General features: G+C 40.8%; 1 protein-coding gene across 1 annotated transcript in view; it reads left to right on the plus strand.

Annotated features, from left to right (window-relative positions):
- The first annotated feature begins 166 nt into the window (after positions 1–166).
- The window catches only part of si:dkey-12j5.1 (probable assembly chaperone of rpl4), a 201100-nt gene continuing 178357 nt past the window's right edge, over positions 167–22909 (plus strand). The window contains exons 1-7 of the mRNA XM_036558540.1: positions 167–398; positions 636–751; positions 4433–4579; positions 4763–4912; positions 6452–6558; positions 14109–14232; positions 16386–16499. Of these exons, the coding sequence (XP_036414433.1) occupies positions 338–398; positions 636–751; positions 4433–4579; positions 4763–4912; positions 6452–6558; positions 14109–14232; positions 16386–16499 (819 nt within the window). The 5' untranslated portion in view covers positions 167–337. The remainder of the gene's footprint in view (positions 399–635; positions 752–4432; positions 4580–4762; positions 4913–6451; positions 6559–14108; positions 14233–16385; positions 16500–22909) is intronic.

Raw genomic sequence — 22909 nt, forward strand, 5'->3', positions numbered from 1 at the left:
CAAGATTTTGCCCAAATGCTCCATCTCAACCCATTCATTTTGTGCTCGCTCGGAGCGCCCTCTAGCGTTTGAGAAACCCGGATGACATTGCAGAGCGGTAATTCTCTACAAGTCCTCTGGGTAGCAGTAAAGAGCCAGCTGGCGTCCAGTCCTTCGAGGAGAAGAAGAAGGCGCTGAAGCCCATGCTTGCATACATCCACAGCCTGCAGTCAGCAGTGCTGTACAGACTCGAGTCCCACGCAGGACTAAATAACGGTTATATCAACAGGACACTCACCTCGTTTTGTGTACAGCAGCTCTTCAGGTTACTGTAACCCACAGACGCCTTAGTACAAGAATGGGAGGACAAGCAAAAGCCAAAAAGAAAAGCAAATCTAAGAAGAAAGACAGCCGTGGAGGTAACAGCCTATATAACAACACATTTCTATCACTCAGACTGAGAACTGCAGTGTTTTACAGACATACCACTCATTTTAGATCAGCAGCCTCTCTGTAGATACTTCTTTGCTTCATGTCCTTGACATACAGTTTCACTGTTGTGAGGAAAGTTCATTGTGTCCCTCTGTTTGCCTGTGAATGTTTTAGCCATGACTGTAAAGATGGTGAGGTCACTCTGTTGTTTCTGTTTTTTCTAGTTTCAGGTTCAGGACACTCACTGCTGTCACCTCAGGAGAAGATGAAGGCCAAGATGCAGGAGAAGGCCAAGAAGAAAACAGCTGAAAAGTACTCTGTTGACCAGTTACTGGAGAAGGTATTTGTGTTCATTTCAATTCTGTATTATTTCTATTTTGTAATGTCTAATATATCACCGTATTTCAGTATGAACCCTGTTTCCTAAAAAGTTGCGACGCTGTGCACAGTGTAAACAAAAACAGAGTACAGTGATATGCAAGTCCTATAAATCCTATATTTCTTGAAAATAGAGCAATGACAACATATAAAATGTCGAAACTTAGAATTTTTATTGTTGTCTGAAAAAAAATTATGCACGATTTTAATTTGATGCCAGCAACAGGTTCCAAAACCAATTCGGCACAAGGGCATGTTTACCACTGTGTTACATCAGCTCTTCTTTTAACAACACTGTAAGCGTTTGGGAATTGAGAAGACCGACTGCTGTAGTTTTGAAAGTGAAATGTTTTCCCATTTTTACTTGACTTGACTTGCTTTACTTTGTCGGGTTTTTGATTTCATAATATGCCAAATGTTTTCAGTAGTGACAGGTCTGGACTGCAGGCAGGTCAATTTAGCACCTGGACTTTTTTACTACAGAGCAATGCTGTTGTAATACGTGCAGAATGTGGTTTGACATTGTCTTGCTGAAATAAACCAGGCCTTCCCTGAAAAAGACGTCATCTGGATGGTGGTATAATGCACCTCTGTACCATCACGGATGCTGGCTTTTGAACTGTGCACTCATAACAAGCCAGGTGGAGGATGCAGTGTCCATGATTTCCAAAAAGAACTTCAAATTTTGATAATTTTTGATTCCGTCTTAAATGAGTTTGGGCCCAGAGAAGGTGGCGGCGTTTTTCTGGATCCTGTTTATATTTGGTTTCTTCTTTGCGTTTTACAGTTGTAACTTGCATTTGTGGATGCAGCGGCCAACTGTTTTCACAGACGGTGGCTTTCAGTAGTGTTTCTGAGCCCATGCAGTGATTTTCTGTACAGAATCATGTCTGTTTTTAAAGCAGTGCTGTCTGAGAGCCTAAAGATCATGGCTGGACAGTATTGGTTTATGGTCTTGGATTTCTCCAGATTCTCTGAATCTTTTAATGTTATTATGTACCGTAGATGATGAAATCCCCAACTTCTTTGCTATCTTATGCTGAGAAATGTTATTCTTGAATTGTTGCACTATTTGCCCACACAGTCTTTCCCAGAGTGGTGAACCCCTCCTCATCTTTACTTCTGAAAGACTCAGCCTCTCTGAGATGCTCTTCTATAGCCAATCATGTTACTGACCTGCTGCCAATGTTTTTTTCTAATTACACAACCTTACCAGTCTCTTGTTACTCCTGACCACTGCTGTGTCTGATCTACTCGTACCAGTACAACACACACTAACACACCACCACCACGTCAGTGTTACTGCAGTGCTGAGAATGATCCACCACCCAAATAGTACCTGCTCTGTGAGGGTCCATGGGGGTCCTGACCACTGAAGAACAGGGTAAAAGGGGGCTAACAAAGTATCAGAGAAACAGATGGACTACAGTCTGTAACTGTAGAACTACAAAGTGCACCTATATAGTAAGTGGAGCTGATAAAATGGACAATGAGTTTAGATAGAGGTGGACTTAATAAAGCCATAACCTTTGGCGGGATTCTGTGTACACCCTCATTCCCGTGGCCCCTTAAGTTTTTTTTACTCCTGTACTGTCAGTCAGTGGAATTTTCTGCTACTGCATCGCTGTTGCAGACTTTTTTCATTGTTGGAGTCTTTTCAAGTGCTGAGGTCAGCTCTCAGCCTCGAGTTAACTCCCCAACTGTCAAATTTTGAGCCCAAGGACAACCTATTTCTGTCAGCTGTCAGTGATGCATGGATTTGGTCCCTGTCTGTGCAGCAGTCAGAGACCACCCTTCATTAATTTAATTTCCAGTCAAAACAGCTCATTCATTTTTCAGGAGATTCTGAGGAGATTAGAGGTAAGATAGATCACTTGCATATGAAAAGGGAAGTCAAAGGAAAACAAGTGAAAAGCAGGAGTTCCCAAAACTGGAGCTCAAATATGATTCGGAGAAATGGGACCACACTGTAAGCTCTAGTAAACCTCCAAAACTGCCCCCGTCAGATAAACGGCACTTAAAGCTTTCATCTCTGAGAGAGAGGAGAAAATCAAGCTGCTTCAGATCTGAAAACATCCTCAGGTGTTTCTGTCCATCCTTCCACTGTGAGAAGACTCAGTGAGGGATGTGTAGCTGTCAAGAAGCTGTTACTGAGTAAAAGGAAACAGTCAAGTCAAGTGAAAGTTTATTTACGTAACACTTTTGACAAGAGTCGTTGTCACAAAGCAGCTTTACAAAAAAAAATCCAGGTCCGAGCCCCCATGAGCATCGCCAGCTGCAACAGTGGCAAGGAGAAACTCCCCAAGAGCAAGAGGAAAAACCTAGAGAGGAACCAAGACTCCAAAGGGGAACCCATCCTCCTGTGGTCCACACTGGATAACAAACAATAAAATATCAAAAAAGAACCACCTTTGTAAATCAAACAAAGAAGCTGCTTTCTTTCTCAGGACAATGATCCTCGCTTCAGCATCACTGAATGTATTTGGGATTATTTGGATTGCGAGAAGCAGAAAATACCACCAACTTCTATGGCTAAACTTCAGAAATGTGGAAAAAACATTCCTCTAGGTTTCTTTGGAAAAAGCTGTAATAAGGCAAAAAGTTTGGACACAAACTACTGAAAAATCTGGTAGTATATTTAGTTGTTGAGGTTTCTGTGTAATTTTATGGAAAACTTGGTTTTTTCTTTTTTCCTAATGCTGAAATGGGAGTAAACTATTAGTTCTTTTGCCTGGGAGGTAAAAATAAATGAAGGCTGATTTCTGACTTCTGCACAGTGCTGTAGGTAGTGTCTTCTAAAGGAGTAACTCTGAAAAAAATTGAGGAAGAAAAATGTCCATGTTGCACAGCTTATTAATGAGACTACATGCATATATGGAAGAATACCCATTTTCCATGAAGCACATTAGCCACATTTCCTGGCAGCCTAATAATCCGTTAATAATCCGACTAATAGCTCATTTGGAATAGAATACGTCCATGTGAACATCTCAGTCGGAATAGTCTAGTCCGATTGAGGCCATTCAGGAATACAGTTTCTATCCGACTGAACGAGGTGGGTAATCCTGTAAATAATCAGTTAAATAGAAGAATAATATCCGTGTAAACGCCTGTATCTGATTACATTCCCTATCGGAAAGTTTAAGTCTGTTCTGATCATGTTCGTCGCGTCATAGTGAAAGTTTATACCGTTCAACATGGCGGAGCAGAAACTGGTCTGCAGAGGAGACGAAGTTTATGCTCTGATCTTTAAAAGACGGCGGTGGGACGGACGTCCAGCTTATGTGTCTCAGAACACGACGTCTTCCTCTCGGCCTTCTTTAATAAGGACATGTGAAGGACGTTTTCCTGAGTCTGACATCATTTTAAAGCAATTAAAAACACAAGCACTGCTCACTGCTGCTCATCTCACTCTGACTGGACTCACGTGATGCTCGTTGTCATGGTAACGTCTACACTAAGTGGTTCTCTATGGATGCGCGTCATTTTGGATCTGATTACTTGTAGTAAGCGTGTAAACGGAGATTTTCCATCAGCTTGTTGAGTAGAGTGAGATGTTTTTAGTAAATAATGTGGTTGGTGTTGTACTACACTTTGTCTATCTCTCTCTCTCTCTCTCTCTCTCTCTCTCTCTCTCTCTCAGACAGAGGAGTGTATGGACAACTTTGACTTTCCCATGGCAAAGATGTTCTGTCAGCGTGCCCTGGACATCGAGCCTACCAACCTGACCATTCTGGACATGCTGGGAAACATCTGTGCTGAGCTGGGAGACATGGATAAAGCCAAACAAATATCCTTACCCGTTGGCCGGTGTGGTGATGTGGCAGAAACACTGAAACGTGTTCTGTCCAGGTGGACGTAAAGCCATGCCTGGCAGCAGCTCCGTCGACTGAATATGTAGCTTTCTGCAGGGCGATTTGTGTTAGATTGTGTGTGATGAACGAAAGAGCTTTGCTCCTTGACAGCAGCGTACGTCTTTCTGAAGGCAGTGGAGCTGAGTCCGGAGGAAGGCCACAGCAAATACATGTACCTGGGGCAGATCCACACGGGTATGGAGGCTGTGCAGTATTTCAGCAAAGGCCTCGAGGTCATGCTCAATGTCATAGACAAGCAGACCCAGGAGGTACAGTTTAAAATGTTTTTCCTTCTTTTTTTAACGTTTTGTTTAATCACGTCGTAATTGTGTTGTACACAGAAAAATATGTAATTACGTTACGTTAAGATGATAAAATTATTCAGAGTGGTTTGATGTGAAATGCACAGTTTCATAGAAACTTGGGAGTCAGATTAATTCACTGTGGTGGTGATAGGAACCAGATGTCTGAGGGGTTTAGTGCCTCTAAAAGCTCCATCACATATATACTACCTGATGCCTGAGTCATTGAGTGTGTTTACATGTACTCAATAATCTGATCATAATCGGATTCTGCAGTTATCTGATTATTCAAACGGTCATGTAAACACCATACTCCAGTCTAGAAATCTGATTAAGAAAGCCGATAGTGCTCAGTGCATGTGAGCTCTTACTCTGATTTCTTTCGGATTTCTCAGTCTTCGCATGTGCGAAACAGACCGCAGTACCGGAAATAAGCGAGCAGCGTCGCCGCGAGACACTGAAACCAAATACATGGTTGACGAAATTAAGGATTAAAATATTCTTTGTCTTCTAGATGATGTATTTTCATATTTCAGGCAAAATGGTCTGATGTTTTTAAAAAAATCCGCAGCATTAAGTTTGAGTTTTACGTTACATTTATATCTCGTCGTCTTCTGTGAGTTTATTGGCTGGTTGCAAAGCAGAAATCTAATTACTGCCTGAGTCATCTAGACCCGAAGTTTCCCCATTATCTGATTACTCAAGTGTACTGACAAAATCAGATTTTCTGCAGTTATCAGGTTATTAAGTGCATGTAAATGCATTTGCTGTTTTGTGTTTGGTCTAAAATGTCTTTTAAAATGTATTTTTTTTCAGATTTCTATTATTTTACCATCATCAACATTGTCAACATCACATATTAAGAACTGTTTTTATAATAAATAAAATGCCTATATTTACATTACATTGCAACTCCTGGTTCCTATCACTACCATTGTAGTGTAAGAAAAGTCCGAGTCAGTAAGTTTCCATACAGTGAACGATTCACATCAAGCCACTCTGAATGACTTTACTTCTGAATGATTTAATGATGCAGAAACATGGAAAATCAGTGGAATTCTCACAGTTTTATTAATAAACATTTGACATCATGTCACACACGCATTGAATAATACGAGCTTGTTTTACAGACGATGTAATCTAACTTGTCATGACCCTCAGAATATAATGACAAGGTGGAAAAGTTGGTTAGCTGTATTGGATATGAGCTGGAACCAACCTTTGCTGGACAGAGGATTTCTAGGAATGGGATCAACTGACTATGGCTATTGTATAGACTGTATCTGTACGCTTAATTAATACGAGATGAAGATCAGTAAAATGGATCATTCTGTAGTTAAAATCCAGTTTTAACACCTTTTCACGCCTCGTACTCTTTAAGTGTCTGTACGTGGGCCGATACCTGACTGTCACATCTTTCTGAAGCCTCTTAAAGGTCTGAGAATGAATTGATTTGGCAGTGACAGTCGCATAATCCTCCGTGTTTGTATGTGTGTGTTTTGCTAGGCCAGTGATATGGGAGCAGCTGCCATGCCCTCGGAGCCTTCTGTTAGCATGAAGGATGTGTCTGTAGCCTTCTGCTCCATCGCTGAGATTTTCTTCACCGATCTTTGGTAATTTTTTCTTTCCTTTTTCATTTTTCAACTTCATTTCCCTCTCTCTCTCTTCCACCCTCCTTCTCTGTGCACTTCTATTGCTTTGTTTCAATCCATTGTTCTTGGTTCCTGGTTGCATCTCTCTCGTTACCCGTCCTCCTCTCTCCTCTCATTTACTTATGCACTTTCTTATCAGTCCCTCTTTCTCCTGCTATTCTTTTGCACACATGCTCATTTTTTATCTTCTCACACTTGATATGCTGACGTGAAGGTTATTCTGTGCCACCTTGGATACAACAGTTTGGAGGACACCTATTATGAGAGGCGAGATACAATCGGAGATCAAGCAAAAGTGGGAAGGAAGATTTAATTACTATGATATGCAGTCGATCTTATCAAGTGTAGGACGGAGGACTAGTAATACTTGAAATGAGCAAATTAAATCAGATTACATTTTTTACCTATATGTGATAGAAATTACACCGATCAGGCATAACATGATGACCACCTCCTTGTTTCTACACTCATTGTCCATTTTATCAGCTCCACTTACTATATAGGTGCACTTTGTAGTTCTACAGTTACAGACTGTAGTCCATCTGTTTCTCTGCATACTTTGTTAGCCCCCTTTTACCCTGTTCTTCAGTGGTCAGGACCCCCATGGACCCTCACAGAGCAGGTACTATTAGTGTGGTGGATCATTCTCAGCACTGCAGTAACACTGACGTGGTGGTGGTGGTGTGTAAGTGTGTGTTGTGCTGGTACGAGATGATCAGTTTTTAGTGGCCCAAAAGTTGGAGTGGACCAAATCTTTTTCTTTGTATGTGACACAGATGTGTCTGTGTGTCGGTGTGAACAGCAAAAACACATTTAATCTGGCATTTTCATTTCTGATTTGGGACTCTTTCATATGTGGTACTGAAATCCGATCCGTATCCGACATGCAGCAGTATGACTCAGTTTGGACAGCCAGATCGGAATTCATGAGACCTTCACGTCAATCCAACTCGGCATTCGTCATAATTTCGCGCTGCTGAGACTCATAAACATTTAGGCTGATGTTTCTGTATAAAAAATTAGAAGAGACTCATCCAAACCTCTCTGGGTTCGAAGAGATTTAGAAAGAAATGTCCGAACGCGGCCGCAGGAGAACGAGGCTGCAGCGTCAGAGAACAGTTAAAAGTCTCAAAGCAAAGTTTAAAGAATCCGAGGACGCGAACCAAAGAAGTGACCGCGCCCTTTTTACGGCTCGAACACATTCTGGGTGATGAGCCCAGCTGTCAGTGAGTGAAGCTTCATGATGGCTCCTGTGATGCTGGTGAAGATGAGGCTGATCCTCCGGGAGCGACTGGCGTTCATTGGCAGTTATGATTGTTTACCTCTGGATGAGCCGTGAAGCAGCGTGAAGATTGTTCTTTTGCGCATGCGGCTCAGTTTAGGAGCTGATCTGTTCAGACTGATGTCACATACAGATCACATTTAAAAGATAATCTGAGCAGCCGAAGAAAAAAAATCAGATTTGGTGAGAAAATCAGATTTGGGCCACTTTTACCTGCTGTGTGAACGTAGCCTAATACTCTTAAGGCTGAATGGAGGGGAACCCTCATAGCCATGTTCCAAAGCCTACTGGAGGGCTTTAGGAGAAAAGTGGAGGCTGTTAACAGCAAATGGAGGGAACAAACTAACTGTAAATGCCTTTGCTTTTGGATTGGCATTACCGCTGTGACTCACCTACAGGGGTTTAACTGCATGTTCCCACCAGCCTGAACTGAAAAAATTAATGGCAAACTATCTTCATGATTATATATCCAGACATCTTGACCTACTATCACTAGCCGGTTGACTAGAAGTCAATCTGCTGTGCGAAGAGAGCTGTGATAAAACACGTTTCTCAAAGTGTTGGAATTGCTGTAGTGAAATGACGGCTACTGAGCATGTAGCTTGGTAATATAGACAGCCGATGCTGGACCTCAGATCCACTAGAGGCACTGTTCTGACACATTTTTACTGCCAATAGCTTAGGGTGGCAGCGGATTGCGCAAACAGGAGTTTATATCCTGAATCTACTTGCAGCCCCACACAAAGCCCTTGGTAACCCAGAAAGGCTACCAATCATGGGTTGGATAATAGCTCCCAATTTGCACTTGGGCAAAAAAAGCTGTAGTCCGCTTGGCCAAAAAGAACCTACGGTTTATTTCCGTTATTGTCCATAATAGTTAACATCAATCTGGTCCCGAGTGCATTGAAAACACGGACAGTACAGTTATTAAGCAGTTGAGTGGGTTATAGTCTCTATTTTGCAGCTAGCTACATCTGGAGTGGGTTCTTCTTTGAGGATCAAAGAGGGGTCCATGCTAGTGAAGCAGGCTATCATGAGTGAATCAGTCAGTACCTAGTCAAAACAGCAAAAAAGCAGCTGGGTTCCCAGACGTAGATCAAGCTTGGTTATAAAAACTAGACTAAATTGCAGCACCAGTGGTGAATCGCCATCCAAAGTTCTTTTAAGTCTAGGCTTAGGCTTAATCTGTGTCTAGAAAACTGGCCCTAGATGTGTCAAAATCAAATGTTCTGTATGTTGTTGAGAAGCAGGAACACCCAGATGAGCTTAGCAGAAGCAAACAACCTGGGCCGTGGAGGACCACAGTAGTGGATGATGAAGGATAATTTTAATCAAGAAGAAAAACCCATTTTCAACTGCCAGGCAGGAGCATGGAGAGAAGAATCCTCCAACATGGGCTTAAAAGATTCACTGCAAGATGCAAACCACTGTTGATTAAGCCTCAAGATCAGAATGACCAGCTAGCACGGCTTTAAAACGGTCATCTTATTTGTCCATTAGATTAACTTATAGCAGAGGGATGGAAAGAGCAAGGAAATGAAGTCTAAAAGAAACTGCTCGTGATCCAAAGCACGCCATGCTGTCTCTAAAACATGGTGGCTGCAGTGGAACTGGACAGCTCATCTTTGTTGATGATGTGGCTGTGGACTGCAGGATGATTTTTGACGCGAACAGAAGCATCTTGAAGGGAATTCCACTGCATAATTCGATCTATTAGATGTGAACAAAGTCCTTCAGAGTGGTTAATGTGAAATGGTGCATTGTGGAAAAACATACTGGCTCATATTTCTTTACAGTGGTGGTGATGGTGAGATATATATCACTGCTGTTTGTTGTTTTTCTGTTTTTGACATAATTTGAAAATGCCTGTTGGCTTTTACATAGTGTATGAATTTCATGATAAATGGACCAAAAGAAACGGCCCAAAATGACTTGGAGAAAGAAGTCTGGTTCCATTGACTTACATTAAAAGTAGGTTTTTTTTCCTCCTCCTGTAAAGTTACCATTTTGGAGATATGGTGTGTGTGTGTGTGTGTATGTGTATATATATATATATATATATATATATGTATGTATATGTATGTATGTAACGATCAGGCATAACATTATGACCTTGTTTCATTGTCCACTTACTATATAGGTGCACTTTGTAGTTCTACAGTTACAGACTGTAGTCCATCTGTTTCTCTGCATACTTTGTTAGCCCCCTTTTATCCTGTTCTTCAGTGGTCAGGACCCCCATGGACTCTCACAGAGCAGGTACTACTCCACCAACCAAAAATATCCAACAGCACTGCTGTGTCTGATCCACTCGTACCAGCACAACACACACTAACACACCACCACGTCAGTGTTACTGCAGTGCTGAGAATGAGCCACCACACAAATAGTACCTGCTCTGTGAGGGTCCATGGGGGTCCTGACCACTGAAGAACAGGGTAAAAGGGGGCTAACAAAGTATGCAGAGAAACAGATGGACTACAGTCTGTAACTGTAGAACTACAAAGTGCACCTATATAGTAAGTGGAGCTGATAAAATGGACAATGAGCGTAGAAACAAGGACATAATGGTCATAATGTTATGCCTGATCGGTGTGTATATGTGTGTGTATGTATGTGTGTATATATATAAAATATAGCCTTGTATATGCTATCCAGACTAACCAGCGAGCCCACATGAGTTTTACATATGTGATGTCAATATTGATAAAGTAATTGTAAATTTGAAATTTTGGGGGGAATCTTTGCCTTACAATGCCCTGCATGTATATCATCTCCGCCATGAAGTTATTAAAATATGTTTTAGGTTCAAACCTCATCATAAAACAGGGTCTCAGGAATGGGCAACATATTCCTAACCATTTCATGTCATAACTTTCTGTGAGACGGCTTTGAGAGGCATGAAGTGCTTCAGACATCTGGTACCTCTGTGAGCAATTCTGACTCTCAGGTTTCTCTAAAATGGAGCATTTCACACCAAACCACTCCGAATGACTGCGTTTACATCGTAATGATTCGGGGCTGTCAGGTCAGATTTCACAGGAGTTTTTCGAGCCATGTCATGCGTCTTTATGCGTAAGCGTCAAATGCACAGGCTCAGAAAGAAGGTTGGGCTCGATGTTTTGGTCTCGCATGCAAAATTCAGCATTATTCTGATGAAGATATGATGAGAGTCATAGAAATTCACTTTGAGTTCTCTTTGAAGACTCGTGCAACATGCTTGCAATCATGAGATTTGTCTGCTCTGGGAAGGAGTCTGAAACAATGACATCACAGGATGTTGTTCTGCACGTTGCATGCAGTTACACATTTCCACCAGAGAGGTCTCCAAGGCTACGTTCACATTACCAGGTTGAAGTGGCACAAATCTGATTTTTTGCTCTAATGTGACTCAGATCTGATGTTTTCAGGGCTGTGTGGACACAAATCTGATCTTTTCAACTTGAGCCACTTTCATATGTGGTCCTAGATTGGATACGTATCCAATTTGTGACCATGTGACCTTAATGTGACGTTTAGATCGGAATTCATGTGCTTTTTTTTTCCACTGCGCCATCGTTCAGCGTTACCATGGCAGCAGCACCGAACAGAAGTTAAAGCCTGTAAATGGTGGAAAAGCAGCTCATCTCACCTTTTTCTCCTTCGTCTCGCTCTAATAATGAAGCTGAGAGCTGATCAGAGTTAATGATCTTCTCAGCGAAGCTCGTTCTGCTCGTTAGTTTGTGCTGATGATGATTGTGATTCGTTCACGTGACATTACTGAGTAGGATGAGCTCATGAGGGTCATTTCAGGACGCCGGTTCGTCACATTAATGACAGATTTGAATCACTTACATAACTGAGTGTGGACGATCGTGTCAGAGAGATTGGATTTGAGCAAAAAATCGGATTTGACTGGTAATGTGAACGTAGCCCAAATCCTCAAGTCTTACATAGTGTAGCTTTAATTATTTTGAAACATTTGTGGAATTTCCTTTTAGGTGCTCAGATCCAGCTAAAGTCCTTTAAACACTATGGCTAACGCATCACCTTACAGCAGGACCAGAACCCTAACTGTACAACTGTGGAGTTTCTTTGATTCGCCGTATCTGATGTCTTTTCTGTGCTAACGAAGGGAGTCAGGAGACCCGGTTGTGGTGATGACGTTCCTTATTCTTGGTCCATCTCGACAGCAACCCAGTCTCAGTCTGTTGTCATGCAACATACATTCCAGTCTGTACTGAGCTCTGAAATGCATGCTTATATACACCTGTTTCCGTGACCCTCGGTGGCAGGGATCTGTGCAGAATACCGTTGTGCTGTTAATACTGTGTTCCTTGAAAGGCCTGGAAACTAACCTTTTGCTGGTATTCTGCTCTGGACCTTAAAGAATGCCATAGCATGCATTTGTTTGATTGCCGTAAGCTTGAAAACACATACAGATTCTTCAGCCTTCATGCTGTGGCCGGGACATAAAGAATAAAGAATGACAGAACAACACTGCAATAGAAAAAACAACACCAAAAAAATCCACAGCTGCCCACAGTTGAATACAATTGAAGCAATCAGCATAATGAAATTACCTTCAGATGCCCTAATTTCAGCACCTTGAGCAAACATTGAAGTTACCATGTCGGATGGAATTACTTGACGCAGTTGTAGTTTTCACATGATAGTTTTGGTACTTGCTATATGTACGTGAGCGTGTGTGGAGGTGCAGATAGAGCATCAGTGTACTATGAAGTAGACAAGCAAAACGATGAAACAAACCATGACGAAGGTGAGCAAAACATCAGGGCAGTATTAGCACCATGAGCGAAGTCTGCACACGCTTAATGATCACAATTTACACGTCTACAAGTACGTGAGACCTGCCAGGAAACTATTCACTTATCAATGTTAGGTACGTTAATGGATGATAAACAAGGATAGCGTGTTTTTGTGGACATTTTGCGCTAACAGGGCGTGTACGGCAGCTCTGGGTCTCATGGCTGACATATAAAACAAAACCAAAAATTCCACACTGGTGATGTCACAGATTTCTGGATTCAAGAAAACTTTTTGAAGAAAAACTTGCTAAAGTTCTTAAAACACTCAGGCTGCGTTCACATTACCAGGTTGAAGTGGACAAACCCTTTTTTTGCTCTAATGTGACTCAGATCTGCTTTTTTCAGAGCTGTGTGGACACAAATTTAATCTTTTCAATCCGAACTGAGCCACTTTGATATGTGGTCGTAGATCGGATACGTATCCGATTCATGGCCATGCGACCTTAATGTGACGCTCAGATCGGAATTTATGTGCTTTTTTCCACTGCGCTGCCCCATCATTCAGCGTTACCATGGCAGCAGCGCCGAACAGAAGTTAAAGCCTGTAAACGGTGGAAAAGCAGCTCATCTCACCTTTTTCTCCTTCGTCTCGCTCTAATAATGAAGCTGAGAGCTGATCAGAGTTAATGATCTTCTCAGCGAAGCTCGTTCTGCTCGTTAGTTTGTGCTGGTGATGCACGTGATTCATTCACGTGACGTTACTGAGTAGGATGAGCTCAGGAGGGTCATTTCAGGACGCCGGTTCATCACATTAATGACAGATTTGAACCACTTACCTAAACGAGTGTGAACCATCCTGTCAGAGAGATCGGATTTGAGCAATGAGGCCTTTAATGTGAATGCAGTGGTTCACACTCGTTTAGCTAAGTGACTCAAATCTGATTTGTCAAAGGGAATGTGAATTTGAGGGGAAACCAATTCGGGTATAACACCGACGTTAGCCGTGTTGAATTGCAGTAGCCACAAGCTAATAGAGAGTAATAGGTTGTATTAAAAAATACATTTTAGGCCAAAACTTTAAAACAAAACTATCACAAAACAATGTCTCGGGTATCAAGCAACACATTTAGAACTGTTTGTGTAGTAACTTAATGGGATGTAGCTTTTAGAGCCATTAAATGCATCGGACGCCTGGTTCCTAGTACTATAATGGTGAACAATTCTGACTCAGTAAATTTCTCTAGAAAGGCGCATTTCACACCGAACCACTCTGACTGATCTAAACCATTGACTGATTGAGTAATTTTGCAAAATCGATTTCCCTTTAAGAAGGTTTTCTTTCTAAAGACACCATCGTGAATCCGGCCTCTGGTCATTCATTGCTCAAAAAGACGTAACCATACAGTTTTATGCTGTTACCTAAATCTGTGAAGAAGGATGTGTAACTGTTGTAGTTATGCTGTATAAATATTCTTTGACAGTATGGAGGAGGGAGCAGCTGAGCGCTGTAAGGAGGCCATTGAGAAAGCTCTGCACTATGACCAGCACAACCCCGAAGCTCTCCAGCTAATGGCCAGCTACCTGTTCAGCGTGGAGAAATCTGAGGTACGCCTCCACGACTCTTCTCACATCGCACCCACTGACCGTTTATCTTTTCAGTTCACTTCGCTAGCAGCATTAGAAGTGAATGGAATTCTAGCCAGCTGTTAACCACCCATCAGTATTATTGATGTTCCATAAATTCTTCTCATCGGTGCGCTTTGATGGGTGTGGGATGACATTGGCATAGTTGAGGCTCATTAATTTAAGGGGGCACTTTTAATTACGAAGTCTTAATCAGCAAAGGGCCCCATAGCAGCACTCAGAAACGAGCTGTGTAACTCTGTGAGAGAAACAGGGGGTGAGCGAGAGAGAGAAAGACTGCGAGAGAGAGAGTGTTAGCTGGGTCATGTCTGAGAATATATTAGCCAATTTAATTGAGAGCGCTTGTCTAAGATATTACACCACATAACCAATTCACTCTAGCCTGAGGTAAAGCCGTTGCGCCGCAGTACCTCTTTCAGCCACTAGGTGGCAAACTGGTCTTAGGCAAACACGAGCAGCCAGCGCAGCAGACTTCGCTTCTGTTTAAGCTCCAGATTTGTCCAGACTGCTCTTTGCAGGTGGAACAGGGACAGTCGGTCCCTGTAGGAGTTTGCAGTCAGAGAGTCATGCAGATTCAGCCCACCACTGCAATACGTCCAAGGACTTGCAAGGATTGTCCAGTGGTCGCATTATTTCTGTGTGAATTGTGCTTTCAAAATTATTGTAAGTGCTTGTAGCTTAGAGTAGTTTTATTGGGTTCTGCAAGATGAGCACAGATGATGTCAGCTGAAGACTCAGCAAATCAATTCCCAGACATTTTAGATGAATGTAAACATAGGCCGCGCAACATTGATTTACATGCACTCAATGATCCGATCGTAATCAGATTTCTGCAGTTATCTGATTATTCAAATGGTCATGTAATCACCATACTCCCATCTAGAAATCTGATTAAGAAATCTGATGAAGAGGCTGGATTTTAGCGCAGTAATCAGATTTCTCAGTGCATGTAAACTCTTAGTCTGATTTCTTTCGGATTTCTACCGGAAATAAGTGAGCAGCGTTGCCGTGAGACGCAGCAAAACACTTTTGGAGCGATGCTACCTTACGTCACGTTTACGTCACGTCACGTTTATGTCACGTCACGTTTATGTCACGTCACGTTTACATCATCTCGTCTTCTGTGACAGTAAGAGGACGAACTCCAGCAGCACTGCCGTGTCTGATCCGCTCGTACCAGCACAACACACTGCCACCATGTCAGTGTCACTGCAGTGCTGAGAATGATCCACCACCCAAATAGTACCTGCTCTGTGAGGGTCCTGTGGGGTCCTGACCACTAAAGAACAGGGTAACAAAGTACACAGAGAAACAGATGGACTACAGTCTGTAACTGTAGAACTACAAAATGTGCCTATATGGTAAGTGGAGCTTATAAAGTGGGCAGAGTTCAGATACAAGGAGGTGGGCTTAATGAAGTGGCAACCCCCCTTCCCCCAAGAAGATAAACAAATTACAAATATTAAGCTGCAAAATCTTTGTTTTAATTCAGGTGCTGTTAAATGGACTGAGAAGGATGACCTTAGAATATATTTATTACTGTAATTTTGCTATATTATTTCAATTTAATATGTAATTGCATTATTCATGAAAGTCACATATTGAATTACATTTACTTCTGATATACTTCTGATGTTCCTCTCTGTGTTTTGATCTGAGTGACAATATAGCCAAAAAGTAAATGATTTTTTAGGGGCAGGAAACGCTTCAAATTCATCATCATAATAGAATATCTCTGTTTCTGCCTCGAAACAAGTGTGGTCTGGATTGAAAGTTCAAAATCCAAAATCCACACTTTTGACAGAACTTCGCTGCTTGTTTTTAAGGAACCAGGAGTGAAAATAAATAAATGATTTAAAATGGCACCATGTTTTTATTATGGTAAGAACGCTTCCTTCTCAGGGAAATGTCTGTCCCCATTAATTTCCATCTGTTCTTTCTCTCGTCTCGCTCTCTCCAGTTCCTCACCTCACTCTCAGTGAAAGAATGAAGAGACACAACAGAGAGGCCTGTGTTGGTTTAGGCCAAACAATGCCGGTTGCATCTGGTTTTGAAAAGCAGAAAGTAATTGCAAAATAGATACATGACTTGTGCATTGTGGCTTTGTTTTTCAGGAGGGCCGTGACTACCTGATAAAGAGTGTGTCGTCATGGTTACCGAGTCTACAGAAGAAAGAAGAGTCCCTGGCGAGTGCGGAGCAGCCTGATGAAGAGGAAGAGCCGGCACAGGTGTGTTTGTGTGTGTCTTTGTTTCTGTATATTTTCATAAGAAAACACTGCAACTTTGTAGAAACAAAACAAAGGAAAACAAGACGGAACTACGATGTCAAGGTCAACAAAATTGTGCTTTTTCTAAGCTGAAAATGCCAGTTTCTTTGTAGTTGTTGAGGCTGATCCAACACTGGATGATCTCTGAAATCACATTGAACGAGTCGTGAGTGCAGTGACACCCGACCCGCTCAATGGAGTACGGTTGGTGTTGTTCGTGCGATGACGTTGTTGTTGTCCGTACAGCTAGAGGAGGTTCATATTGAGTACTTGTAAAATTACGTAATAAACTTTATGCTCATTTAAACTGTTTACAGTTTACTGCACTGTTCTGTAATGATTTACAAGTGAAATGAATCATTTTGAAATCGGCTGAATCTTTTTGAATCACGCTGTACGTTTGTGACTTGGCTCATGTCCTCACACTGTATAAAAACAAACATGTGAATATCTCAGCTGTTCAGTCGTTAAGCCATCAAGAAATTCCGTGGCATGTTTTGTTTGGTTTACGAGCACAAGAGAGTTTGATGGTGGGCCTTCCTTGTCCCTCCTGTTCCGGTGGCCAAACAAAAAAAGCAGTCCTCCAGGAAGCTCCCTTGAACTTTGAAATGAGTTTTCAGACGGAGCGAGGGAACGGAAAAGAGGTGGAGACTAATCCTTTCATTTCGAGCCCTGTGGCACGCTGCGAGGCAGGCCCCTCGGCCATACACACTCACAAACACACTTCTTGACCCTGTCCTCTCACGCAGACAGCCTTCCTCTTATGAAACTTAAATACCCAACGTTTTCCTCAAGGCTACCGAGTGTTGTGTTCCCTAAATGGATGCACTTGGCTTTCTGCACCCAAATTAGTTTTTTCGGCTTGTCTGTAAAGTGGAGTCACCGTGAAATGAACCGCTGCTCACCTGAAATTGCTTGAGGAGCAAATTAATAAAAGTGCTTGTTTATTCCTGTATTGATTTTTGTCAGGGTTTGGGGAGCTTGTCCGCCGCAGGGATGAGGCTGCGGAGCGTTGAAGCAGGGTTGCCCTGCATCCCGTGTGCTTTCTGTAATGAGAACACACAGCATCGTTGATGCGAAGCATCACTCTTTCCTGGGAGTTTCTGTTTTCCACAAGTTTGTTGAAGGTGCTCTCAACGAGCGAAAGCCACACATCAGTGTGTACATTCAAGTGTAGCCTGCAGTCACTTACAGTGTGTTGTTTTAGTATGCCAGCTTCGAACGATGCACACAAAAGCTGTTGGAGTGGTAATAGTGCCCTCTGATGAAGAGTCTTCAGTCTGCTAATCGTGAAGCATAAATTTATGATTATGAAGTGATTGTGTTCATGTTCTCTGTTAGAAATTGTCCCAAACTGGTATGAAAAAGTGTGTTGCTGATAATGATTTTAAGGGGCTAAACATTCAGATAACCCAGAATGTTGGTGGATATAATATTACGTTTCTAATCTTATGTAAAGTCGTAATTATGTTGTATATTTTACATTATACAACAGTTAGTTACGGCCACGCAAGCTGATTGGTTGAGAAGCGTTCTAACTGTGCTGTTATTTCACCAGAGCATTTCACAAACACTATCACTCCGCTGAGACGCCGTTGCTAGGCAACGACTTTGACAGCTGTAGGAGACGCTCAAGCCATTTGAACGTTTTTACTTCCTGTTTTCTGCACAAACAGAAAATGAACACTTCTAAGATCACATTTGACCGACAGCCGATTTGGTCAGACTCTGAAGATGAGACGACACTAAATTCCCAAACTGTCAGTTGGTCTGTGTGGAGCTGGAGAACGAACTGCCGGCTGTGCAGCGAGTGGGCGGAGCTCGTTACTCTGACGTAGCAACAAGCTGCTTGATAAGGAACTATAATTTGGTGAAGGAACTGCGAACATTAAAACATATTAAACGCCGCGTTCACGGCCCAGTTTATTAATTTATTACTGTATTTATTTAACTGTTGTATAAAAACAGTAGAACACTCGAGGAGTGTGTTATCGCCAATAACATCACGGCTGTGATGATCTGCGGCCAAATCACAGCCGTGATGTTATTTCATGATAACACATGACCTCAAGTGTTCTACTGCTTAAATAGTTCTCTTCAAAAGAAAAGAAAGAAAGAAAATAAACGTGTTTTGTTTAGATACATATGTGACATGCCGTTTTAGTACCGTGCCCTGTTTACAGTTGCCATTAAAATCAGAAATCTGTATTCGCCAAGAATTTTCCTTTGATGCAGGTGTCAACATAAAATTAAATCCAATAAAATATATATAGCAAAGATATCCTGTCCACAAAGGTCACTGTTCCCAATCAAAACCATGTATCTCTAATTTTATTGATTATTTTTGCACATCATTTCAGCACACCTGCTGTCCTTTACAGCTGTGTGAAAATTTCATGATCAGTGGACAAACAGAAATGCTCTAAATCACTTGGAATGAAAATTCTTTATATTTTGCCTTGTTGGAGTAAAAATTCTGTAAAAATTCTGTAAAAGTTTCTGTAAAGTTACTATTTTTACTTGTTTTTCTTTGGACAGCGACGATATGGTACAAACACTCTCAGAAAAAAGGTACTAAACTGTCACTGGGGCGGGACCCTCAAGGGTACATCTCAGTACATTAGGTTATGAAAAGGTATTTTTCATCTGGAAAAGCTTATTTAAGGTGCGCAGTCGGACCTTCCAACCACTGTTGTACCTTTGAGGGAACGTTTACATTGTTTGTACCTTGATCAGTGAAGTGTACCTGCACAGAACCTTTATTTCTAACAGTGTGCACAAAAAGTAAACAGTACACAATAAAGAACAAACAATATAAAGAATGTGCAGTGGGAGTTAAGTACAGCTTTGAAGAAGTACTGGAATACATATTTACAGTACCGCTAAACCAGTCGAGCAGCTAATAAAAATATATCTATAAAATATATACATTACAATAAGTGTATCCCATATCAGAACCAGCTTCTGTCTTCTAGTAACAGCATGATTAAACGTTTAGTTGTTACATTTATTGACCAATGGATTGAAAGTCACGTTAACACTTTCTATGAATGTCACCTTTGTAAGCATCTATAAACACATTTATAACATGTTATAATGTATTCATAAGGCATGATAAACATGGTTATAAATATTTATAAAAAAGAATTGCACTGAATTACACGTTATAGCCATGTTTATTATACATTATGAATTGTTAATATAATGAATTATAAATAGTGTTAATAACATGTTATACTGTCAGTGCCAAAGAAGTCAGTCCCAGCTTGGAGAGCGTAAAGTAAAGACATATATCAAGCTAACGGTGGTGTACATTACATTTCCCACATTGGGTAAAACACTGATGGCAGCACTAGTTTAAACTCTGACATTTGAAGCCTGTAATGTGCTTTACTGTGAATGTTTTAGTGTTTCAGTAAATCCTTCAGTAAATACTTCAACTTGAAGCCTCACTCTGAACACTGGAGGAGGCTTTAGTACAGTACGCTTCACTTTACTTAGAGCGGACAAATACAACTTATGAGCTCTTATAATTAGTTATGATCAGTACTTATAATGTATTATGTTAACAATTCATAATGCATAATAAACATGGCTATAATGTATAATACATTTTTATAAATATTTATAGCTATGTTTATAATGTCTTATTCATGTTATGAATGTGTTTATAGATGTTTACAAAGGTGACATTCATAGAAAGTGTTACCAAAGTCACATACTGCACTGAGCTCATTTTCGGATTTACCTAATGCAGGAATAACGGTGACGTTATACTGACAAGAACGTAGAACCAGTCAGTGAATAACTACGTCAGTGCGCCATCCAGCTGAATGGTTCTGCAGCCCTGAGCAAAGAGAACTGTGTATGTGTGGAAATGGCACTTGAATGGTCACCCCCTGTACTTGGAACCATTCAGCCCTACAGTGGAAACGAGGCCTCGGTTAAGGGTTCGCCCGCCTGTTAGGAGGTTGTAAATCGTGGTGGTGCCGCAACAACAGAAGGTGGGAACTATTGGCGCATCGTTGCCTATAATTTGGCTGATACAGGTCGAACCATGGGTTGTTATATCACTTGAATATGGTTTAGGCACCAGTCAAAACATGATTAGCTAGTTAGCTACCCTGATCTAATTTGGTTACTTAATGTTTTTCCCTGTTGGTCAAATGTAGGTAATGCAGCATTTGGTTACAAATGTAAGCAAAGTTCTGTAGCGCTTTAGAAATCAACCAGAATAAGGTAATTACATGGTAATATTATAGTAACAAGTTAAACTAACCTTTAAATGACATGCTAATCTTCTAGTTGATAAGTAATAAGTTAGTAATTGTTTTGTTGGTATTAAAATATGATTATACTAATGGTTATTTTATTTTTTAGGTAATCCAGGTTAGTATAACTAAAAAGTTATAATAAGTTAGGTTATAATAAGTTAGGGATATAAAATGAAAAAATAATGGTAGCAGACTTTTTTGTACGTTCTTTCTACGATTTTAAGGGAAAATACATCCTGCTCTTCTGATATAATATCTCCTTATTCAACATATCACTCCAATTCTTTTAAGTCATTATCGGATTTTATCATATTTGGGTTTTTTCCACAAAAACATTGCAGAATTTCTGCTAAATTGACAGTGTTGTGAAATACTAGCTCACTTATATCTGCTTAGTTTCAGACCAGTCATGTCTTTAAATAGTCAGATGTACTAACACAGTAACAGGCTCTAATTACAGTGAACCTAAATGCTGTTGCAGCTCTAAAATGCAAACTTTCCATCCTGTTTTCTCAGTTACTGCATCTCACATGAGGTGAAAACAACACGGCAGTGAAATAATGTGGCTGATTGCGATGAAAAGACTAAATTACTGCATTATAATCACTCATGGTTGCTCTATTGCTTTCGCATGTAGGTCCACCTTCAAGTGTTGTTGTCCACGAGTAGATGAGGTAAAGACTGAGATTACACAGAATCAGGGCTGGAAAATACAACATCACATGTTCCTCTGCTGTAAAGCACAGCTCGGACAAAAGGCTTTGATATTACTTAGGTAATTGGAAAAAACTCCACCAAACCACATAAAAATGAACTAAACCACATATATCTTCTATAAAACGTTTATTATCTTTATCATGTTCTTTATTAACAACCAGAAAACTTTTTGACCATTTTATTACCAACTTGTTACATTTACTTGCTTATTATATAGTTACAACCTGAAAATGTATATAGCATGTATATTTTTAGGACATGCAGCCTGAGACCATAATATTACCTTATTATTACCTACTTATTACAGATCTACTACCCAAGTCGGTCCTACTTTATGTTGTCTCTAATAACTGTGTAGTTACACATGAATAACATGCAACAGCAGTGTAACTACTGATTATTTAGTTGATGTTACAGATGGGTTACAGAATTAGAGCCTATGTAATTACACATGTATCAGCTTCAGTTTTGACATGTAATTACACAAGTGTAACTTCTGAAAACAACTGCTGTTTCAATCTGATCACAAATGTAATTGCGTGTGTTATTACCCTTGTGTAATTACATGAGAGGGAATAGTCTGTTATTACTATTAAGATACACTTATGTAATTACATATGTAGAAACTCCAGTTTTATCTCATGTAATTACACAAGGTGTAGCTCTGTAATCCATTTGTAACAGTGACTAAATCATTAGCAGTTATGTTGTTGCATATGTTGTTCACGTGTAACTACACAGTTATTAGAGGCACTTAATATAAAGTGGGACCAGTCTCAGCAGCAACTTCCTTTTGCTGCTGGAAAAGAAATTTCTGAAAACAACTGCTGTTCCAGTCTGATTACAAATGTCATTGCATTTATGTTATTACATGTAATTACATGCAAGAGAATAGACTGTTGCAACTGTTAAGATACACTGTAATTACATGAGACAAAACTGAAAGTTGATACATGTGTAATTACATATGCTGTACTTCTGAAATCCATCTGTAACATTGACAAAATCATTAGTAGTTAAGTTGTTGTACATATGTTGTTTACATGTAATTACACAGTTATTAGAGACACTTAGTATAAAGTGGGACCTAAGTCTTTGGCCTAATTGGTGACTGAAAATAAAGAATTAGCTGCCGTCAGAAGCTTGGTTATCAAAGCAGAACCCACTTGTAATTAGGACTTGAAGAGACCTTCATGTACGACGTCCGGGTGGCGAACTTGTGTTTGGACTAATTCTGAAAGCCCATAAAAAGCAACAGAGGTGGAAATGTCTGAGAGGCAGGGGCTAATTGGAATCAGCCTGGTTTGGTGCCGTCATTATCAAAACCCGCGTGCACTGCTGATGAGGTAACGCTCAACACTCTCGCGTTCGCACGCTCGC

The sequence above is a fragment of the Colossoma macropomum genome, unplaced genomic scaffold (assembly GCF_904425465.1).
Source record: "Colossoma macropomum unplaced genomic scaffold, Colossoma_macropomum, whole genome shotgun sequence".
NCBI classification, from domain to species: domain Eukaryota; kingdom Metazoa; phylum Chordata; class Actinopteri; order Characiformes; family Serrasalmidae; genus Colossoma; species Colossoma macropomum.